Source organism: Pseudophryne corroboree, chromosome 8, assembly GCF_028390025.1.
Source record: "Pseudophryne corroboree isolate aPseCor3 chromosome 8, aPseCor3.hap2, whole genome shotgun sequence".
Taxonomy (NCBI): domain Eukaryota; kingdom Metazoa; phylum Chordata; class Amphibia; order Anura; family Myobatrachidae; genus Pseudophryne; species Pseudophryne corroboree.
Window position 1 is genome coordinate 7123050 of NC_086451.1, and position 22554 is coordinate 7145603.

A 22554-nucleotide genomic window follows, 5' to 3' on the forward strand; every position below is an offset into this window, starting at 1 on the left:
GAGGGAAGAGCAGGAGCAGAGCATTGTGTCCTCCTGGAGAGGTCATGTTGGGAGGTATGACATAGGTATGAGCACTGGGTCAGTATTAGGGTACAGCACAGGTGATGGTAATCATACAGTAAGAGGGAAGTGCAGGAGCAGAGCATTGTGTCCTCCTGGAGAGGTCATGTTGGGAGGTATGACATAGGTATGAGCACTGGGTCAGTATTAGTGTACAGCACAGGTGATGGTAATCATACAGTAAGAGGGAAGAGCAGGAGCAGAGCATTGTGTCCTCCTGGAGAGGGTCATGTTGGGAGGTATGACATAGGTATGAGCACTGGGTCAGTATTAGGGTACAGCACAGGTGATGATGGTAATCATACAGTAAGAGAGAAGAGCAGGAGCAGAGCATTGTGTCCTCCTGGAGAGGTCATGTTGGGAGGTATGACATAGGTATGAGTACTGGGTCAGTATTAGGGTACAGCACAGGTGATGGTAATCATACAGTAAGAGGGAAGAGCAGGAGCAGAGCATTATGTCCCTCCTGGAGAGGTCATGTTGGGAGGTATGACATAGGTATTAGCACTGGGTCAATATTAGGGTACAGCACAGGTGATGGTAATCATACAGTAAGAGGGAAGAGCAGGAGCAGATCATTGTGTCCTCCTGGAGAGGGTCATGTTGGGAGGTATGACATAGGTATGAGCACTGGGTCAGTATTAGGGTACAGCACAGGTGATGGTAATCATACAGTAAGAGGAAAGTGCAGGAGCAGAGCATTGTGTCCTCCTGGAGAGGTCTTGTTGGGAGGTATGACATAGGTATGAGCACTGGGTCAGTATTAGGGTAGTACAGGTGATGGTAATCATACAGTAAGAAGGAAGAGCAGGAGCAGAGCATTGTGTCCTCCTGGAGAGGTCATGTTGGGAGGTATGACATAGGTATGAGCACTGGATCAGTATTGTGGTACAGCACAGGTGATGGTAATCATACAGTAAGAGGGAAGAGCAGGAGCAGAGCATTGTGTCCTCCTGAAGAGGGACATCTTGGGAGGTATGACATAGGTATGAGCACTGGGTCAGTATTAGGGTACAGCACAGGTGATGGTAATCATACAGTAAGAAGGAAGAGCAGGAGCAGAGCATTGTGTCCTCCTGGAGAGGTCATGTTGGGAGGTATGACATAGGTATGAGCACTGGATCAGTATTGTGGTACAGCACGGGTGATGGAAATCATACAGTAAGAGGGAAGAGCAGGAGCAGATCATTGTGTCCTCCTGGAGAGGGTCATGTTGGGAGGTATGACATAGGTATGAGCACTGGGTCAGTATTAGGGTACAGCACAGGTGATGGTAATCATACAGTAAGAGGAAAGAGCAGGAGCAGAGCATTGTGTCCTCCTGGAGAGGTCTTGTTGGGAGGTATGACATAGGTATGAGCACTGGGTCAGTATTAGGGTACAGCACAGGTGATGGTAATCATACAGTAAGAAGGAAGAGCAGGAGCAGAGCATTGTGTCCTCCTGGAGAGGTCATGTTGGGAGGTATGACATAGGTATGAGCACTGGGTCAGTATTAGGGTACAGCACAGGTGATGGTAATCATACAGTAAGAGGGAAGAGCAGGAGCAGAGCATTGTGTCCTCCTGGAGAGGTCATGTTGGGAGGTATGACATAGGTATGAGCACTGGGTCAGTATTACGGTACAGCACAGGTGATGGTGATCATACAGTAAGAGGGAAGAGCAGGAGCAGAGCATTGTGTCCTCCTGGAGAGGTCATGTTGGGAGGTATGACATAGGTATGAGCACTGGGTCAGTATTAGGGTACAGCACAGGTGATGGTGATCATACAGTAAGAGGGAAGAGCAGGAGCAGAGCATTGTGTCCTCCTGGAGAGGTCATGTTGGGAGGTATGACATAGGTATGAGCACTGGGTCAGTATTACGGTACAGCACAAGTGATGGTAATCATACAGTAAGAGGGAAGAGCAGAGCATTGTGTCCTCCTGGAGAGGTCATGTTGGGAGGTATGACATAGGTATGAACACTGGGACAGTATTAGGGTACAGCACAGGTGATGGTAATCATACAGTAAGAGGGAAGTCCAGGAACTGAGCATTGTGTCCTCCTGGGGAGGTCATGTTGGGAGGTATGACACAGGTATGAGCACTGGGTCAGTATTGGGGTACAGCACAGGTGATGGTAATCATACAGTAAGAGGGAAGTCCAGGAACTGAGCATTGTGTCCTCCTGGGGAGGTCATGTTGGGAGGTATGACACAGGTATGAGCACTGGGTCAGTATTGGGGTACAGCACAGGTGATGGTAATCATACAGTAAGAGGGAAGTCCAGGAACTGAGCATTGTGTCCTCCTGGGGAGGTCATGTTGGGAGGTATGACACAGGTATGAGCACTGGGTCAGTATTGGGGTACAGCACAGGTGATGGTAATCATACAGTAAGAGGGAAGAGCAGGAGCAGAGCATTTTGTCCTCCTGGGGAGGTCATGTTGGGAGGTATGACACAGGTATGAGCACTGGGTCAGTATTGGGGTACAGCACAGGTGATGGTAATCATACAGTAAGAGGGAAGAGCAGGAGCAGAGCATTGTGTCCTGGAGAGGTCATGTTGGGAGGTATGACATAGGTATTAGCACTGGGTCAGTATTAGGGTACAGCACAGGTGATGGTAATCATACAGTAAGAGGGAAGAGCAGGAGCAGAGCATTGTGTCCTCCTGGAGAGGTCATGTTGTGAGGTATGACATAGGTATGAGCACTGGGTCAGTATTAGGGTACAGCACAGGTGATGGTAATCACATACAGTAAGAGGGAGGAGCAGAGCATTGTGTCCTCCTGGAGAGGTCATGTTGGGAGGTATGACATAGGTATGAGCACTGGGTCAGTATTAGGATACAGCACAGGTGATGGTAATCATCCAGTAAGAGGGAAGTGCAGGAGCAGAGCATTGTGTCCTCCTGGAGAGGGTCATGTTGGGAGGTATGACATAGGTATGAGCACTGGGTCAGTATTAGGGTACAGCACAGGTGATGGTAATCATACAGTAAGAGGGAAGAGCAGGAGCAGAGCATTGTGTCCTCCTGGAGAGGTCATGTTGGGAGGTATGACATAGGTATGAGCACTGGGTCAGTATTAGGGTACAGCACAGGTGATGGTAATCGTACAGTAAGAGGGAAGAGCAGGAACAGAGCATTGTGTCCTCCTGGAGAGGTCATGTTGGGAGGTATGACATAGGTATGAGCAGTGGGTCAGTATTAGGGTACAGCACAGGTGATGGTAATCATACAGTAAGAGGGAAGAGCCGGAGCAGAGCAGTGTGTCCTCCTGGAGAGGACATGTTGGGAGGTATGACATAGGTATGAGCACTGGGCCAGTATTACGGTACAGCACAGGTGATGGTAATCATACAGTAAGAGGGAAGAGCAGGAGCAGAGCATTGTGTCCTCCTGGAGAGGTCATGTTGGGAGGTATGACATAGGTATGAGCACTGGGTCAGTATTAGGGTACAGCACAGGTGATGGTAATCATACAGTATGAAGGAAGAGCAGGAGCAGAGCATTGTGTCCTCCTGGAGAGGTCATGTTGGGTGGTATGACATAGGTATGAGCACTGGGTCAGTATTAGGGTACAGCACAGGTGATGGTAATCATACAGTAAGAGGGAAGTGCAGGAGCAGAGCATTGTGTCCTCCTGGGGAGGTCATGTTGGGAGGTATGACATAGGTATGAGCACTGGGACAGTATTAGGGTACAGCACAGGTGATGGTAATCATACAGTAAGAGGGAAGAGCAGGAGCAGAGCATTGTGTCCTCCTGGAGAGGGTCATGTTGGGAGGTATGACATAGGTATGAGCACTGGGTCAGTATTAGGGTACAGCACAGGTGATGGTAATCATACAGTATGAAGGAAGAGCAGGAGCAGAGCATTGTGTCCTCCTGGAGAGGTCATGTTGGGAGGTATGACATAGGTATGAGCACTGGGACAGTATTAGGGTACAGCACAGGTGATGGTAATCATACAGTAAGAGGGAAGAGCAGGAGCAGAGCATTGTGTCCTCCTGGAGAGGGTCATGTTGGGAGGTATGACATAGGTATGAGCACTGGGTCAGTATTGGGGTACAGCACAGGTGATGGTAATCATACAGTAAGAGGGTAGTGCAGGAGCAGAGCATTGTGTCCTCCTGGAGAGGGTCATGTTGGGAGGTATGACATAGGTATGAGCACTGGGTCAGTATTAGGGTACAGCACAGGTGATGGTAATCATACAGTAAGAGGGAAGAGCAGGAGCAGAGCATTGTGTCCTCCTGGAGAGGTCATGTTGGGAGGTATGACATAGGTATGAGCACTGGGTCAGTATTAGGGTACAGCACAGGTGATGGTAATCCTACAGTAAGAGAGAAGAGCAGGAGCAGAGCATTGTGTCCTCCTGGAGAGGTCATGTTGGGAGGTATGACATAGGTATGAGCACTGGGTCAGTATTAGGGTACAGCACAGGTGATGGTAATCATACAGTAAGAGGGAAGTGCAGGAGCAGAGCATTGTGTCCTCCTGGAGAGGTAATGTTGGGAGGTATGACATAGGTATGAGCACTGGGCCAGTGTTAGGGTACAGCACAGGTGATGGTAATCATACAGTAAGAGGGAAGAGCAGGAGCAGAGCATTGTGTCCTCCTGGAGAGGTCATGTTGGGAGGTATGACATAGGTATGAGCACTGGGTCAGTATTGGGGTACAGCACAGGTGATGGTAATCATACAGTAAGAGGGAAGTGCAGGAGCAGAGCATTGTGTCCTCCTGGAGAGGGTCATGTTGGGAGGTATGACATAGGTATGAGCACTGGGTCAGTATTAGGGTACAGCACAGGTGATGGTAATCATACAGTAAGAGGGAAGAGCAGGAGCAGAGCATTGTGTCCTCCTGGAGAGGTCATGTTGGGAGGTATGACATAGGTATGAGCACTGGGTCAGTATTAGGGTACAGCACAGGTGATGGTAATCCTACAGTAAGAGAGAAGAGCAGGAGCAGAGCATTGTGTCCTCCTGGAGAGGTCATGTTGGGAGGTATGACATAGGTATGAGCACTGGGTCAGTATTAGGGTACAGCACAGGTGATGGTAATCATACAGTAAGAGGGAAGTGCAGGAGCAGAGCATTGTGTCCTCCTGGAGAGGTAATGTTGGGAGGTATGACATAGGTATGAGCACTGGGTCAGTATTAGGGTACAGCACAGGTGATGGTAATCCTACAGTAAGAGAGAAGAGCAGGAGCAGAGCATTGTGTCCTCCTGGAGAGGGTCATGTTGGGAGGTATGACATAGGTAGGAGCACTGGGTCAGTATTAGGGTACAGCACAGGTGATGGTAATCATACAGTAAGAGGGAAGAGCAGAGCATTGTGTTCTCCTGGAGAGGGTCATGTTGGGAGGTATGACATAGGTATGAGCATTGGGTCAGTATTAGAGTACAGCACAGGTGATGGTAATCATACAGTAAGAGGGAAGAGCAGGTGCAGAGCATTGTGTCCTCCTGGAGAGGTCATGTTGGGAGGTATGACATAGGTATGAGCACTGGGTCAGTATTAGGGTACAGCACAGGGGATTAGTATCATACAGTAAGAGGGAAGAGCAGGAGCAGAGCATTGTGTCCTCCTGGAGAGGTCATGTTGGGAGGGATGACATAGGTATGAGCACTGGGTCAGTATTAGGGTACAGCACAGGTGATGGTAATCATACAGTAAGAGGGAAGAGCAGGAGCAGAGCATTGTGTCCTCCTGGGGAGGTCATGTTGGGAGGTATGCTATAGTTAGGAGTGTCCCTTCTAGCTGCGCTTATTGACATGGACATCCCCAGCCCTCAGCCACCGCCTGAGAGGTGGAACACGCATGACTTTTGAGTATATCTACTTGAAACAGATCTATAGATTTACTAAGGAGTTGTGAAAGTCTTCCAGGGCTGGACACATCCGCCGGCTTATGTCTATGTCTGCTAGGTGAATGGGAGGCTGAGTGTTATATCACTGAGTATTGATCTGTTTATTACGATGCATCACTGTAGTTACAGGAAAGCGTTCAGCAAATTGTGCTTTAATGTCACCCGGGGGAATCAGAGTGATAATTCATTCTACTGTACGATGTGGGGGGGGGGGGTGTTGGGGATTGTTTACTAAACTAATTTACATTTTCTTAATTAGTATTTTATGGTATTTTAAATTTAGAATTTAAGTGATGTTTAGTGATAAATTCAGAGAAATAACTCTGATTAGTAGGAAATAATCCCCTCCTATCAAAAACCTTGTCAGATAGACATTTCTGTTCCCAGAGAAAAATAATAACAAATATTCTGCAAACAATTCTCACTTACATTCATAAATTCCAATCTCTAAGCCAGAAAATGTGCAGCAAGTGCCCCAGCCCATGCGTCTAATGCAAAGAATGGGGAATTGTGCCTCTTACACATGTGATCGGATGCGGAAAGCAGACCACTAGCAATTGGGTTAGAATATAAATATTTAAAAATTGTACAGAATTGCCTAGAAAACCCAGTTGACTAGCATGATTTTTATATATATATATATCCCTCGATATAACATGAGACGCTTTCCCAGTACCTAGTAGAGATGTGCTGTGGACACTTTTTGGGTTTTGGGTCTGGTTCCCCGCTCGTGTTTTGGATCTGGGTTGGTTTTGCCAAAACCACTTTCCGGGTTTTTGTTTAGGATCTGGATAATTTTTTTAAAAAACATAAAAACAGGTAAAATCACAGAATTTGGGGGTAGTTTTGATCCTACGGTATTATTAACCTCAATAACATTCATTTCCACTCATTTCCAGTCTATTCTAAACAACTCACAATATTGTTTTCAGGCCAAAAGGTTGCACAGAGGTAGCTGGATGAGTAAGCTAAGCGACCCAAGTGGGTGGCACAAACACCTGGCCCATCTAGGAGTGGCACTGCAGTGGCAGACAGGATGGCACTTAATAAAACTAGGCACCAAAGAGCACATCATGCAAAGAAAAAAAAGGTGCACGGTGGAATTGTCTTGAGCTTCCCCCCCACCCTTATGTTGTATAAACAGAACATGGACACTTTAATAAACCATCATTTCAGCGACAGGTGGTCCCCCTGGAGAAAGCTCGCCAAGTTTTCCGAATCATAGCTAGCTACAAACATACCACCTCCATAGTTGATGACTTTTCACATTATGAGAAAGAGGAAGAGGACAGTGTCAAGAAGGTGATTAAACATTAGAGAGGCACACGCACTCAGGAACAACACACAGGCTTTCACCTCCACTCCTATATTGGTGTGGAACAGAAAGAACTTTAACCAAGCAAATATATAATTACCAGATTACTGGGCAAACTGGAAAACTAGGGGCCAAAGTCTCCCAAATTGTACCCCATTCTCCATGTTCAGGGATTAAGATAATCTCGGATTTATTGCTGGGATGTAAATAAACTGGTGTTATACCACAGGATCAAGATTGGATATTTTCACCTCCACGGAGTCTGGAAACTTATTTTATGAAAATCTTGTGGTTTTCTTTTTTTTTTTCATTGCATTTTTATTTACATATTTTGTGGAAGATGCCTTATTTTTGTTTTTCCCAGTTACATGCATGTGATCCTACCTGTGCATCCCAGTTACACGCATGTGAGTATACCTGTGTGTCTTGTTTATTTTATTCATATTTTATTTTTAAATAAAGCGGCCACTTAGATGTTTTAGCAGCCCCTCCTGAGCCCCCACAGCAGCCCCGGATGGGGCAAGTTGAGTTTGGGTGGGTTCAGTACATTACTAAGCAGGACTGTGCAGTGAATTTCTATTTATTGAGCTCCTGCCCTAGAAGAGCTTACCACTCTACAGTCCAAACTCATTTCATACTATAAGTAGGACTGTGGGAGTAAGCAATGCTAACCTCTGTGACCACAGCATGCCTCACCCTGGCAAGCCAGACATCTTCCTGGCTGTAAACCACCATGAGACTCCATACTGGGCCTTATTCAGTAACTGTGCCTCACAGAAGCTCCTGGCCCATCTAGTGCTGCAGTGCAATGGAAAGCTGATGCAATGCAAGATCACTGAAACTCTGTTCTTCTAACACCACAAGGTCTTGCGATAACCCTACGCAGCCCTTAGGAAAAGAAGATCCCTATACAACAAATGCACATCGTCTAAATAAATATCCCAAAATGTGGAACATCAATAATGAATCAAAATTAAGGTTCACTAATTGGAGCCATTCATTTGAGTGAGTCCTTAACATGAAATACCGTATATACTCGTGTATAAGTCGACCCGAATATAAGCCGAGGCACCTAATTTTACCACAAAAACCTAGGAAAACTTATTGACTCGAGTATAAGCCTAGAGTGGGAAATGCAGCTCTAGCCGTACACAGCCCTCATACTGCCAGATATGCCCTCATTCTGCCAGATATGCCCCCACAGTGCCAGATATGCCCTCATACTGCCAGATATGCCCCCACAGTGCCAGATATGCCCTCATGCTACCAGATATGCCCCACAGTGCCAGATGTGCCAGATATGCCCCACAGTGCCAGATGTGACAGATATGCCCCACAGTGCTAGATGTGCCCCACAGTGCCAGATGTGCCCCACAGTGCCAGATGTGCCCCACAGTGCCAGATGTGCCCTCATGCTGCCAGATATGCCCCACAGGGCCAGATGTGCCAGATATGCCCTCATGCTGCCAGATATGCCCCACAGGGCCAGATATGCCCTCATGCTGCCAGGTGTGCCCCACAGGGCCAGATGTGCCAGATATGCCCTCATGCTGCCAGATATGCCCCACAGGGCCAGATATGCCCCACAGGGCCAGATGTGCCTGATATGCCCTCATGCTGCCAGGTGTGCCCCACAGAGCCAGATGTGCCAGATATGCTCTCATGCTGCCAGATATGCCCCACAGGGCCAGATGTGCCAGATATGCCCTCATGCTGCCAGATATGCCCCACAGTGCCAGATATGCCCTCATGCTGCCAGTTATGCACCACAGTGCCAGATGTGCCCCACAGTGCCAGATGTGCCCCACAGTGGCAGATGTGCCAGATGTGCCCCACAGTGCCAGTTACTTACCCTCCGTCGCTCCCGCGCTGTCTTCTGAAGGAGGGACACGGAGGGCATAGCGCGCGGCTCTCCTGTGTCCCTCCTGCGTCTCCGGCGTGTGTGTGTTAAAGGAAGTGCCGGTTCGTGAGCCAATCAGAGCTCACGAACGGGCACTTCCTTTAACACACACACGCCGCTGCCGCAGGAGGGACACAGGAGAGCTGCGCGCTGTGCCCTCCGTGTCCCTCCTAAATACTGACTCGAGTACAAGCCGAAGGGGCTTTTTCAGCACACAAAAAAGTGCTGAAAAAGTCGGCTTATACTCGAGTATATACGGTAATTGAGAAGAACCTCTCTCTACTGCTTCGGCAGAAAATCTCACTTTTACCTCTCTGGCAGTTACACTGGATTATGATTCAGTCTCTTCTGAGTCGCATTGATTTTGGCCACAAATGTGGTATCTCCCCACTTTATTAAAAAACACTTTGTCAAAATGTCAATTTCTATTTCCACCTTTGCGGCTATGTTTTCATAAATCGGTTTGTGATGTTGAAGCTTGTTTCATATCTGCTGTAGGCTTTTATTTAAACCTAGGATCAAGTACAGCAGCACCCCTGGATTTTTATGGCAGCACCCCTGAATTTATACAGCATAGACAGCACCCCTGGAGAATTACACAGCACAGCAGACAGGCAACAGCACCCCTGGACTTAAATGACAGTGGGGCAACCCCCCTGGACTGATAGGGTCCAAAGGGGCAGCACCCCATATAGGGCAGCACCCCTGGAATGATGTGGCAAAGAAAAGACATGCAAGATGGAATTGTCCTTGTCCTTATGTTGTATAAACAGACACACTTTAACAAACCAATCATTTCAGCGACAGGGTCTGCCACATGACTGTGGCTGAAATGATTGGTTTGTTTGGGCTCCCACCAAAAAAGAAGCAATCAGTCTCTCCTTGTACAAACTGGCTCTACAGAGGCAAGATGTCGTCCTCATCCTCAGATTCCCTTACCCCCCCTTCAGTGTTTACATCCTCATCCTCACAGAGCAATAATATTCAAACAAACCACATCATTTAGGTGTCAGTGGACTGCTTACGCTATTACCCAAAGTTTCTGAATGTGACAATGACTTATGATGATTGCGCTGCACGTGACGTATAAGGGAGGATGTTCCTAGGTGGTTAACGTATTTACCCCTACTTATTATGGATTGGCAAAGGCAACAGATGGCTTGACACCTGTTGTCCGGATTTGTGGTGAAATAATTCAGCACCGAAGAGGTGGCTTTCTTGGTATTTTGACCAGGCATGACAATGGGCTTTTTCATCCCATGGCCAACAACTTTCTCCACTGGTGCCTTATTCAAACAAACCACATCACCATCAGAATACTCAGCGACAACTTCCTCCGCAGTGCCAGCTACACCCATATCCTCCTCATCCTGGTGTACTTCTACAGTGACATCCTCAATCTCAATACCAGCAAATGGACTAGCGGTGCTCCTCCCAGCACTTGCAGGTAGCGTGCAAATGGTGGTAGGAGCCTCCTCTTCCCATACAGTGTTGTGAAAGTCAGGCCTAGACATCGCAACCGCGGACACTGCCAGCACCCCAGTATTTTCAAAACCCCCCTGTAATTTGACAGCATGCAAGACAAGGCCAGTGTACATTTATTTTCACTGCACCCCTGTATTTTACAGCATACAGGGCCAGTGTACATTTATTTTAACAGCACCCCTGTATTTTTACAGTATACAGGACCAGTGTACTTTTATTTTAACAGCACCCCTGTATTTTTACAGCATGCAAGACAGTGCCAGTGTACATTTATTTTAACAGCAGCACCCCTGTATTTTACAGCATACAGGACCAGTGTACATTTATTTTAACAGCACCCCTGTATTTTTACAGTATACAGGACCAGTGTACATTTATTTTAACAGCACCCCTGTATTTTTACAGTATACAGGAACAGTGTACATTTATTTTAACAGCACCCCTGTATTTTTGCAGCATAAAAGACAGGACCAGTGTACATTTATTTTAACAGCAGCAGCCCAGATTTTTTTTTACAGCATACAAGACAGGGCCAGTGTACATTTGTTTTAACAGCAGCACCCCTGTATTTTCACAGCATACAGGAGGACAGTGCCCCTGCCCCCTGTACAACACAGTAACAGCCAGGGCAGCAACACACATATACAGCTGCAGCACCCCTAACAGCACATGAAACACCAGTGACAGCCAGGACAGCACCCATAATAGAACAGGTACACCACCGTGACAGGAACAGCACCCACTTACCCCACCCGACGCCACTACCCACAGAGACAGACAGAGGTCTGTCTCCCTCACTCTCCAAGTCTGGAGTGAAAATGGCGGTGACGCGTGGCTCCTTATATGGAATACAAAACCTGCGAGAATCAGACAGCAGATTATGACATTTTGCCTCGTTCTGGTTTCCGAGTCTGGCGGGAAGTCCTGAGCCGGACTCTGATTCTTGCTTGGAATGGGATGTTCAGGGGGGTTCGGTTCTCTGAGAACCAAACACGCTCATCTCTGGTGTCTAGGGATAGAGCTGATCTGTGAATTTAGAACCATTGATTTACCATTAAAGTCTCTGCACCAAGCTTTTGCCCATTTGATCATCATTAATGATTGAGAGTTAATTGTAGTCTCTTGGCTAAAACTCAGTGAGTGTATTCTACATGTAAAAGGGGAACTGGGCAAAAATAAATGTTACTTGTATAAAGGCAGCATCAATCTATGGAGTGTAAGCTTGCGAGCAGGGCCCTCCTACCTCTGACTGTTATTACCCAGTTTTGTTCTATCGTTTCTAATAGTAAAGCGCAATGGAATTTGCTGCGCTATATGACAAGCTGCTAATAAATAAATACATATGTATCTGTAGGACCAGGTTATAACATATATTTGTGATTCTTCCAGTGAATTTACTCCAACCATCTCAGCAGAGCGTTTAGTCTTGGAGTCGGCGCTATAAGTATAATATACTCTGGTCCTGTATATCGGAACGCTTAGGATACATTCCTGCTGCTCTGTCCGGATGCTGGATCCAGGGCCAGAAGGGGGGTTGTAGTTATGTGACCCTCACAATCCCAAGCCGACTAACAGGGACTGTTCCACTACACCCATAGAGTGGGAATAGAACCTGTGGTGAGCGCAGCTCGCCAACGAGCCTCCAAGGGCCTTTGTTACACCCCCCTCTCCCCGCGTGGGCCACCTCACAGCTGGTCACACATACCCAACCCTTCAGTGGCCTGCAGTGACAGCTAGAATGCCGCAGGGGGCGGGGAAGAGGAAATGTAATCCTGACTAAAGGGGAGATAGTTCAAACCTTGGAGAGAGATAAAGTGCCAGCCAATCAGCTCCTGTTGTTTTTCATACACAGCCTGTAACATTGAAGCTGATTGGCTGGTACTTTATCTTCATCCAAGGCTTAGTGAATAGACCCCTTTATCTCTCTCCAAGCAATGATGTATCTAGCCCATTAATGGCCCCCAACAGGCATTGCAGGACTCGTGGGACTTCGCAGTAACATGGCGATCGCCCCTACTTCCCGGATTCAAGCGGGGATAGTGGGAATAGAAGCATTAGAAAGAGGAAACAAATACTAATACAACGTATGTGGAAATGCTACATTATATAAGTCTTATTTACTATGAAATAAAGAAATAAAAGCTCTGTAAGGTCGCTGATAACGACGTGTCACCTGATTACCACGGCTAATAATACACTAATTGCTGGCACATGTGAGCTTATAGGTGACAGCTGCCGGGACGTGTAACACTGAGTAACAGGAGAATCTCGCGGAGAGCGATGGAGACGCTGACACTGTCGCCAGCTCCTCATTTACATACGCAGTGTTATTATTGGGAAAAACGTTTTCTGTGGCTGTGATTGGCTGGTGGCAGAAGCCGCGGCTTCTCTGGAGCTGAGAGATTGTCTGACTTGGGGATGGGAATATGTAAGTGCCGTCTATCAGTACATTATATTATATAATATAATTACCTGCTGAGGCCCGTCCTGTCTCCGACATGCCCGCGTCACCCCCTCCTACTGGCTCCCACTGCTACGGGACAGGCCTGCGCTACTCTGCGTCAGGGAGGGGTAATTATATTCAGTGGGGGCAGGGACGGGGCAGAGCCGCGGGCAGACAGAGGTGAGCTGGCATATGCAGGGTTTGATATACAAATATAAGCAGCCATGTGGTGCCCAAGGCTCTGGCCCTACTTGCCCTACATCCCATTGTTGGGAATGATGTGTGTGCAGGTGCTGATATTGCAGAGGTATAGTATGAACAGCCCAGTTACTTACCCCGCGGTGTTGATTTATTGATAGCAGGTACAGCTGTACGCAGGGGTGCAAGTGGGTGGGTACGGCGTACCCTTAAGAATTTAGCCGCGGATACGCCGTACCCACGCCGACCGGCTGACGCTCGCTCCCTCCGCTGCTGCTGCTCACCGCCGCTGCATGAGGGGAGGAGAGCGCAGCCTGTGCCTCTCCTGCCCCTCAGTGTATTCAATACAGCGCCGGCCCGTGAGCTAATCGGAGCTGATTGGCTGCCAGACCGCGAGCTTTGATTGGCTCACGGATCAGCGCTGAATTGAAGGTAGAGACCTGCACCGCTGCCGGAAACTGAGGGGCAGGAGAGGCGCACGCTGCGCTCTCCTCCCCTAACACACAGGACAGCAGCAGCGGTGGTCAGCAGCAGAGGTAGGGAAGGGGGGGGGGGGGCATGTGTATCTGGCACTTGGGACATATCTGGCACTGGGGGCATTTCTGTATCTGGCACTGGGGGCATATCTGGCACTGTGGGGGCATTTCTGTATCTGGCACTGTGGGGGCACTGTGTATCTGGCACTGGGGGCATATCTGGCACTGTGGGGGGGCATTTCTGTATCTGGCACTGTGGGGGCACTGTGTATCTGGTACTGGGGGCATATCTGGCACTGTGGGGGCATTGTGTATCTGGCACTGTGGGGGCAATGTATATCTGGCACTGTGGGGGGCACTGTGTATCTGGCACTGTGGGGGCATTGTGTATCTGGCACTGTTGGCAATGTATATCTGGCACTGTGGGGGCAATGTATATCTGGCACTGTGGGGGCACTGTGTATCTGGCACTGTGTATCTGGCACTGTGGGGGCAGTGTATATCTGGCACTGTGGGGGCAGTGTATATCTGGCACTGTGGGGGCAATGTGTATCTGGCACTGTGGGGGCAATGTGTATCTGGCACTGTGGGGGCAATGTGTATCTGGCACTGTGGGGGCAGTGTGTATCTGGCACTGTGGGGGCAGTGTATATCTGGCACTGTGGGGGCAGTGTATATCTGGCACTGTGGGGGCAGTGTATATCTGGCACTGTGGGGGCAGTGTGTATCTGGCACTGTGGGGTCAGTGTGTATCTGGCACTGTGGGGGCACTGTGTATCTGGCACTGTGTATCTGGCACTGTGGGGGCAGTGTATATCTGGCACTGTGGGGGCAGTGTATATCTGGCACTGTGGGGGCAGTGTGTATCTGGCACTGTGGGGGCAGTGTGTATCTGGCACTGTGGGGGCAGTGTGTATCTGGCACTGTGGGGGCAGTGTGTATCTGGCACTGTGGGGGCAGTGTGTATCTGGCACTGTGGGGGCAGTGTGTGTATCTGGCACTGTGGGGGCAGTGTGTATCTGGCACTGTGGGGGCAGTGTGTATCTGGCACTGTGGGGGCAGTGTGTATCTGGCACTGTGGGGGCAGTGTGTATCTGGCACTGTGGGGGCAGTGTGTATCTGGCACTGTGGGGGCAGTGTGTATCTGGCACTGTGGGGGCAGTGTGTATCTGGCACTGTGGGGGCAGTGTGTATCTGGCACTGTGGGGGCAGTGTGTATCTGGCACTGTGGGGGCAGTGTATATCTGGCACTGTGGGGGCAGTGTATATCTGGCACTGTGGGGGCAGTGTATATCTGGGACTATTGGGGTCCTGAATATCTGGCACTATTGGGGTCCTGAATATCTGGCACTATTGGGGTCCTGAATATCTGGCACTATTGGGGTCATATGTGTATCTGCCCCTCCCCCCATATGTGTATCACACCCCCATTTTAAATGGCTACGCCCCATGTGGCATTTGACCACACACATTTACAGTACCTATAAGACATTATTTCTACTTGCACCACTGGCTGTACTCACTGTTACATGCACACTGGTGATTGAATGGAGTAGGGTTTTCATACAGCTCACCAGCCGGTGAGTGTATGCTGCAATATGGATAGCGGTACAGGGATGCTGGAACAATACCTTCTGTCTCCCACCATGTTACTTTATACAGTCTCACACAGTTCCAAGATGGCTTTGGCACATGCTCAGTAAAGATCTGGGTGGCCATCTTGGGAGAAGGCATGAAACCTCCCTGGAGAGGAGAAATACTAGAGTGTGCACAGTTGCACACTCCTCTTTTAACACTCATCCCTGAGGATAAGGTTCCCCCTATGTAAGGTGTTTGAGGACACAGATAAGCTCCATGTGTGCAGAATGCCTTATTCATTTGTGTGTGTGTGGTGGGGGGAGGGGGAAGGGTTCAATGGATTTTTTTTAACAGCCATTGTGTGTCTGGGTGGGGCTCATTTGTTGTCAGATGTGTGGAATGACACAGACACATGAACCAGTAAGAAGCATTGTATCTGTGGTGACAGTAGTGTAATAGCGCTATATCTGATGACGAGTGATGAGGATATAGGTCGCTGCTGTCTATCCATGTATGTACACCGCACGTGTGGTGTAATACAATTATATATAATATAGGAGTAATGCCTGGCCTGGGTTTCTGCTATAGTGATATTGTGCTATATTATAGTAATAAGTAAATAAACCGGAATGAGCAGCGTAATATACAGTGCAGTAGGCAGAACAGAGGACACCCCTGTGTATAAGGTGGTTATTGCGGGTTGAGGATGTAGAGCGCCTACTAGTGTTGTATTTATTGTAGCAATATAACTGGGGGTATAAAGTGCTACATGTGTGTGTTCCGACCTATCTGACTGATGTCCGTCTGTCCCTCCGATATCCCAGGGGTCCTGTTCTTCCGGGTTAGTAGATATGGAAATGAAAAAGCAATAATAGTACAATATGTTGCTGGCGCCACACAGGGGTAAAAGGCCTTATTCAGGTTTGTTAGCAATACGGCAAATCCATGTACATTGCAGGTGGGGCAGATGTAACATGTGCAGAGAGAGTTAGATTTGGGTGGGTTATATTGTTTCTGTGCAGGGTAAATACTGGCTGCTGTATTTTTACACTGCAATTTAGATTTCAGCTTGAATACACCCCCCACCCAAATCTAACTCTCTGCACATGTTACATCTGCCCCACCTGCACTGCACTTGGTTTTGCCCAACTGCTAACAAACCTGAATAAGGCCCTATAGCAACAAGGTGCACTGACTGATCCTGTCATTCTGTGTCTTACAGGGTACAAGTTGAGTTCTACGTCAATGAAAACACCTTCAAGGAAAGACTCAAACTGTTCTTCATCAAGAACCAAAGATCAAGTGAGTTTTCTATACCCCTCACTCTCCCTGACCCACACTCACACCTGCCCCCAATACCTGCCCCGTCCTTACACTATACCCCAACTCTCCCTGACCTACACTCACACCTCCACCAATACCTGCCCTGTCCTTACACTATACCCCCCACTCTCCCTGACCTACACTCACACCTGCCCCCAATACCTGCCCCGTCCTTACACTATACCCCAACTCTCCCTGACCTACACTCACACCTCCACCAATACCTGCCCCGTCCTTACACTATACCCCCCACTCTCCCTGACCTACACTCACACCTGCCCCCAATACCTGCCCCGTCCTTACACTATACCCCAACTCTCCCTGACCTACACTCACACCTCCACCAATACCTGCCCTGTCCTTACACTATACCCCCCACTCTCACTGACCTACACTCACACCTCCACCAATACCTGCCCCGTCCTTACACTATACCCCCCACTCTCACTGACCTACACTCACACCTCCACCAATACCTGCCCCGTCCTCACACTATACCCCTCACTCTCCCTGACCTACACTCACACCTGCCCCCAATACCTGCCCCGTCCTTACACTATACCCCAAACTCTCCCTGACCTACACTCACACCTGCCCCCAATACCTGCCCCGTCCTTACACTATACCCCAAACTCTCCCTGACCTACACTCACACCTGCCCCCAATACCTGCCCCGTCCTTACACTATACCCCAACTCTCCCTGACCTACAGTCTCACCTGCCCCCAATACCTGCCCCGTCCTTACACTATACTCCTCACTCTCACTGACCTACACTCACACCTCCACCAATACCTGCCCCATCCTTACACTATACCCCCCACTCTCCCTGACCTACACTCACACCTGCCTCCAATACCTGCCCCGTCCTTACACTATACCCCAACTCTCCCTGACCTACAGTCACGCCTCCACCAATACCTGCCCCGTCCTTACACTATACCCCTCACTCTCACTGACCTACACTCACACCTGCCCCCAATACCTGCCCCGTCCTTACACTATACCCCTCACTCTCACTGACCTACATTCACACCTGCCCCCAATACCTGCCCCGTCCTCACACTATACCCCTCACTCTCACTGACCTACACTCACACCTGCCCCCAATACCTGCCCCATCCTTACACTATACCCCTCACTCGCACTGACCTACATTCACACCTCCACCAATACCTGCCCCGTCCTTACACTATACCCCCCACTCTCACTGACCTACACTCACACCTGCCCCCAATACCTGCCCCATCCTTACACTATACCCCTCACTCGCACTGACCTACATTCACACCTCCACCAATACCTGCCCCGTCCTTACACTATACCCCTCACTCGCACTGACCTACACTCACACCTCCACCAATACCTGCCCCGTCCTTACACTATACCCCCAACTCTCACTGACCTACACTCACACCTGCCCCCAATACCTGCCCCGTCCTTACACTATACCCCCCACTCTCACTGACCTACACTCACACCTCCACCAATACCTGCCCCGTCCTTACACTATACCCCCAACTCTCACTGACCTACACTCACACCTGCCCCCAATACCTGCCCTGTCCTTACACTATACCCCTCACTCTCACTGACCTACACTCACACCTCCACCAATGCCTGCCCCATCCTTACACTATAACCCCACTCTCCCTGACCTATACTCACACCTGCCCCGTCCTTACACTATAACCCCCACTCTCACTGACCTACACTCACACCCGCCCCCAATACCTGCCCCGTCCTTACACTATACCCCCCACTCTCCCTGACCCACACTCACACCCGCCCCCAATACCTGCCCCGTCCTTACACTATACCCCAACTCTCCCTGACCTACACTCACACCTCCACCAATACCTGCCCCGTCCTTACACTATACCCCCACTCTCCCTGACCTACACTCACACCTGCCCCCAATACCTGCCCCGTCCTTACACTATACCCCTCACTCTCACTGACCTACACTCACACCTGCCCCGTCCTTACACTATACCCCCCAATCTCACTGACCTACACTCACACCTGCCCCGACCTTACACTATACCCTCACTCTTGCTGACCCACACTCACACCTGCCCCCAATACCTGCCCCGTCCTTACACTATACTCCCCACTCTCACTGACCTACACTCACACCTGCCCCCAATACCTGCCCCATCCTTACACTATACCCCCCACTCTCACTGACCTACACTCACACCTCCACCAATACCTGCCCCGTCCTTACACTATACCCCCACTCTCCCTGACCTACACTCACACCTGCCCCCAATACCTGCCCCGTCCTTACACTATACCCCCCACTCACTGACCTACACTCACACCTGCCCCCAATACCTGCCCCGTCCTTACACTATACCCCTCACTCTCACTGACCTACACTCACACCTGCCCCGTCCTTACACTATACCCCCACTCTTCCTGACCTACACTCACACCTGCCCCCAATACCTGCCCCGTCCTTACACTATACCCCCCACTCACTGACCTACACTCACACTGCCCCCAATACCTGCCCCTGTCACACACCAGAGGCGGCGTTCGCCGCGCTAACCCCTGCGTGTCTGCTGGTCGGTGTTGCGGCCTCTGCCTTCGGTGAGCCACGGGCTCCGGTGTCTGGTTGGCGCATCTACCGGCGGTTCTCCGGGGCATGGGCGCCGCCATGACACCCGGCATCACGTGGACGGGGGGCAGGTGACGTCATCAGATTGCTCCGCCAATCCAGCGCTGGCGGGAGATTCAAAGTCAGACGCCGGACAGAGTTTCAGTGCCTGAGTATCGTCTTTCCCTGACGTAGATGCCAGTGCTCTTGTTCCCGGCAAGGATCTCTGCAGTTGTACTCCAGTGTCTCCGGCATTTCCAGCTGCCAGTTCGCTGCACCGGTTCCAGTGTGTTCAGCGGCCGGTATATCTCTCTGCGTTCCAGTCACCCGTGCTCCTAGGAATCAGCGTCTCAGTCTCCGTTCTCAAGTTCTACAAACCAACAGCGTCTAAAACCCCTGCACTTCAGTTCTTCACATCATCAGCGTCTCAGTCACCGTTCACAAGTTCTACAAATAAAACAGCGTCTTAAACCCCTGCACTTCAGTTCTTCACATCATCAGTGTCTCTTTCACCGCTCACAAGTCCTTTATCCTTCTGGGCCTTCAATCATCATTTATAAGTTCCTCAAGTTATCAGTGACTTTTAAATATCATCCACAGTTTCTTCAGTTACCAGCATCTCTAATACTGTTCACAAAACCCTTCAGTGGGTCTGGACATTTCCCTCATTTATCCCTTTTGGCATTTGTCTTTAAGTTGTTTTTCCCTGCAATAAAACTCTTCAATATTTCATCAAGTCAACTGTCAGCGTCCTGTATGAGGAAATCTTATATTAGGCCTTCCCTTTTCCAGCTCAGTCGTGGTTCCTCTTCCCAACCATCGGAAGAATCCCCGATTTCACAACACCCTCAGTCTAGGCCAGTGACAGTATACTCAGGCCACATGGACCCGGGGAATCGGAACCCAGAGGCAAGCGCCATGCAGGACCTAGTTTCCCGAGTACAGAGTCAGGAAGCAGCACAGAATCAGGTGATGCATTATCTCCAGGAGTTATCTGGCCGGCTGGATCAAATCCAGACTTCGCTGGCTTCAGTGGTTCCGGCTCCAGTTCCAGTATCCGCTCCAGTGGTTGTATCTGGCAATGTTCCTTCCTTGTCTGGAACCAGGTCACGCCTTCAGCTTCCCACTCCTCCTCGTTATAACGGGAATCCGAAAAATTGCCGTGGATTCCTCAATCAGTGTGAGGTACATTTCGAACTCCTCTCACATAACTTTCCTACTGATCGGTCTAAAGTGGCATACATTATCTCATTACTTGAGGGTTCAGCGTTGGAGTGGGTGTCACCATTGTGGGAGCGATCAGATCCGTTAGTTTCTAGTTATACCAACTTCATCACGTCATTCCGAAGGATCTTTGATGAGCCTGGCCGGACGACTGCTGCCTCAGCTGACTTGCTCCGAGTTCGACAAGGCTCTCGTACTGTGGGACAGTATGTAATTCACTTTCAAACTATAGCTTCAGAACTGAGCTGGAATAATGATGCCCTTCGGGCTGCTTTTTGGAACGGGCTCTCGGATCGTTTAAAAGACGAATTGATTACTAGAGATCTGCCAGATTCCTTGGAACAGTTGATCTCACTCTGTGTAAAGGTGGATCTTCGTATGCAGGAACGAGGTGGTGAACGTAGTCGGTCAGACCGGTTGAGACTTCGATCTCTTCCTTCTAAGCAAACAGTTAATTCCAGCCCAGACGAACCCATGCAGATTAATCGGTCTCGGCTGTCCCCAGAAGAGCGTCAGCGTGAAGGTAGACTTTGCCTCTACTGTGGAGCCGCGGATCATTTCCTCAAGTCTTGCAAGTCTCGCCCGGGAAACGGGCAGTCCTAGCTTGTTCTGGAGAAGTCAAGCTAGGGGTTGTTTCTCAATCTTCTCCGGCAGCGGACTGTCTACTTTCTGTATCTCTGTTTTCTGAGTCTGTAGTCAAAACCGTTAAGGCACTGTTGGACTCAGGAGCTGCAGGGAATTTTATTTCCCTTTCCTGCGCCCAGAATCTGGGTTTGAAGTTACAGTCGGTCGAATGACCTATTACGATAACTGCTATTAATGGTACCCAAATCCCTAATGCTCTGATTACAAGTCGTACTATGCCAATCAAGCTGCAAGTGGGAGCTTTGCACCAAGAACATCTGGAGTTCCTTGTTATTCAGGAGATGTCTCACGATCTCGTCCTTGGTCTTCCCTGGCTCAAGCTTCACAATCCTCACGTCGACTGGAGGTCGACACAGATTTCTTGGAGTCCATTCTGTCACTTGAATTGTCTTACTCCTGTCTACCCGCTTCGTGCATCGTCCAAGTCGGACGTAGAGCTTATTCCAGAGGCTTATCGGGAGTTTACAGATGTCTTCTCGGAACAGGCGGCCAATAAGTTACCACCGCATAGACCCTGGGACTGCCCTATTGAGCTCATTCCGGGGAAAATGCCACCTCGAGGTCGTACCTATCCTTTGTCAGTACCTGAGACTCAAGCCATGTCAGAATATATCAAGTCTAGTCTGCAGAAGGGATTCATCCGCCCCTCTACTTCCCCAGCAGGAGCAGGCTTCTTCTTTGTGAAGAAAAAAGACGGAGGCCTGAGGCCATGTATCGATTATCGTGGTCTAAATGAAGTCACCATTAAGGACAAGTATCCTCTGCCGCTCATCACAGAGCTTTTCGATAGAGTTCGCGGAGCTCGAGTCTTCACTAAGCTCGATTTTAAGGGGAGCTTATAACTTGATACGTATCCGACAAGGGGACAAATGGAAGACGGCCTTCAATACTAGGGACGGGCATTATGAGTACCTGGTAATGCCGTTTGGCCTCAGCAACGCCCCCGCCGTCTTCCAGGGATTCATTAATGAAGTCTTTCGGGACATGTTATACCTTAATGTGGTGGTATATTTGGATAACATCCTGATATTTTCGAAGAATCTCACTGAGCACAGAATACAAGTTAAGGAGGTACTCCTTCGGTTGCGAGAGAACCATCTTTACGGCAAGATTTCCAAGTGCACCTTTGAGGTCCCCTCTATTCCATTTCTGGGCTACATTATTTCAGGTACGGAGTTGCGTATGGATCCGGAGAAACTTTCTGCCATTCGGGACTGGACTCAGCCTCTTTCCTTGAAAGCAGTGCAACGATTTCTAGGGTTCACAAATTACTACCGGAAATTCATAAGGGGTTTCTCTACTATTGTGGCGCCTATTACTGCCCTTACCAAGAAAGGGGCTGACCCAAGCCATTGGTCCTCTGAAGCAGTAGCAGCATTCGCTCAGTTGAAGGCAGCCTTTATGACCGCTCCGGTACTTCAGCAACCAGACTTTCTAAAACC

The 22554-nt window shown here is 49.3% G+C and overlaps 1 protein-coding gene across 6 annotated transcripts in view; it reads left to right on the top strand.

Moving 5' to 3' along the window:
- Positions 1–22554, top strand: part of KCNT1 (potassium sodium-activated channel subfamily T member 1) — a 363573-nt gene that overhangs the window by 238680 nt on the left and 102339 nt on the right. For all 6 annotated transcript variants that reach the window (XM_063935850.1, XM_063935851.1, XM_063935852.1 and 3 more), the window contains one exon: positions 16539–16618. In XM_063935850.1, coding sequence (XP_063791920.1) covers positions 16539–16618 — 80 coding nt within the window. The remainder of the gene's footprint in view (positions 1–16538; positions 16619–22554) is intronic.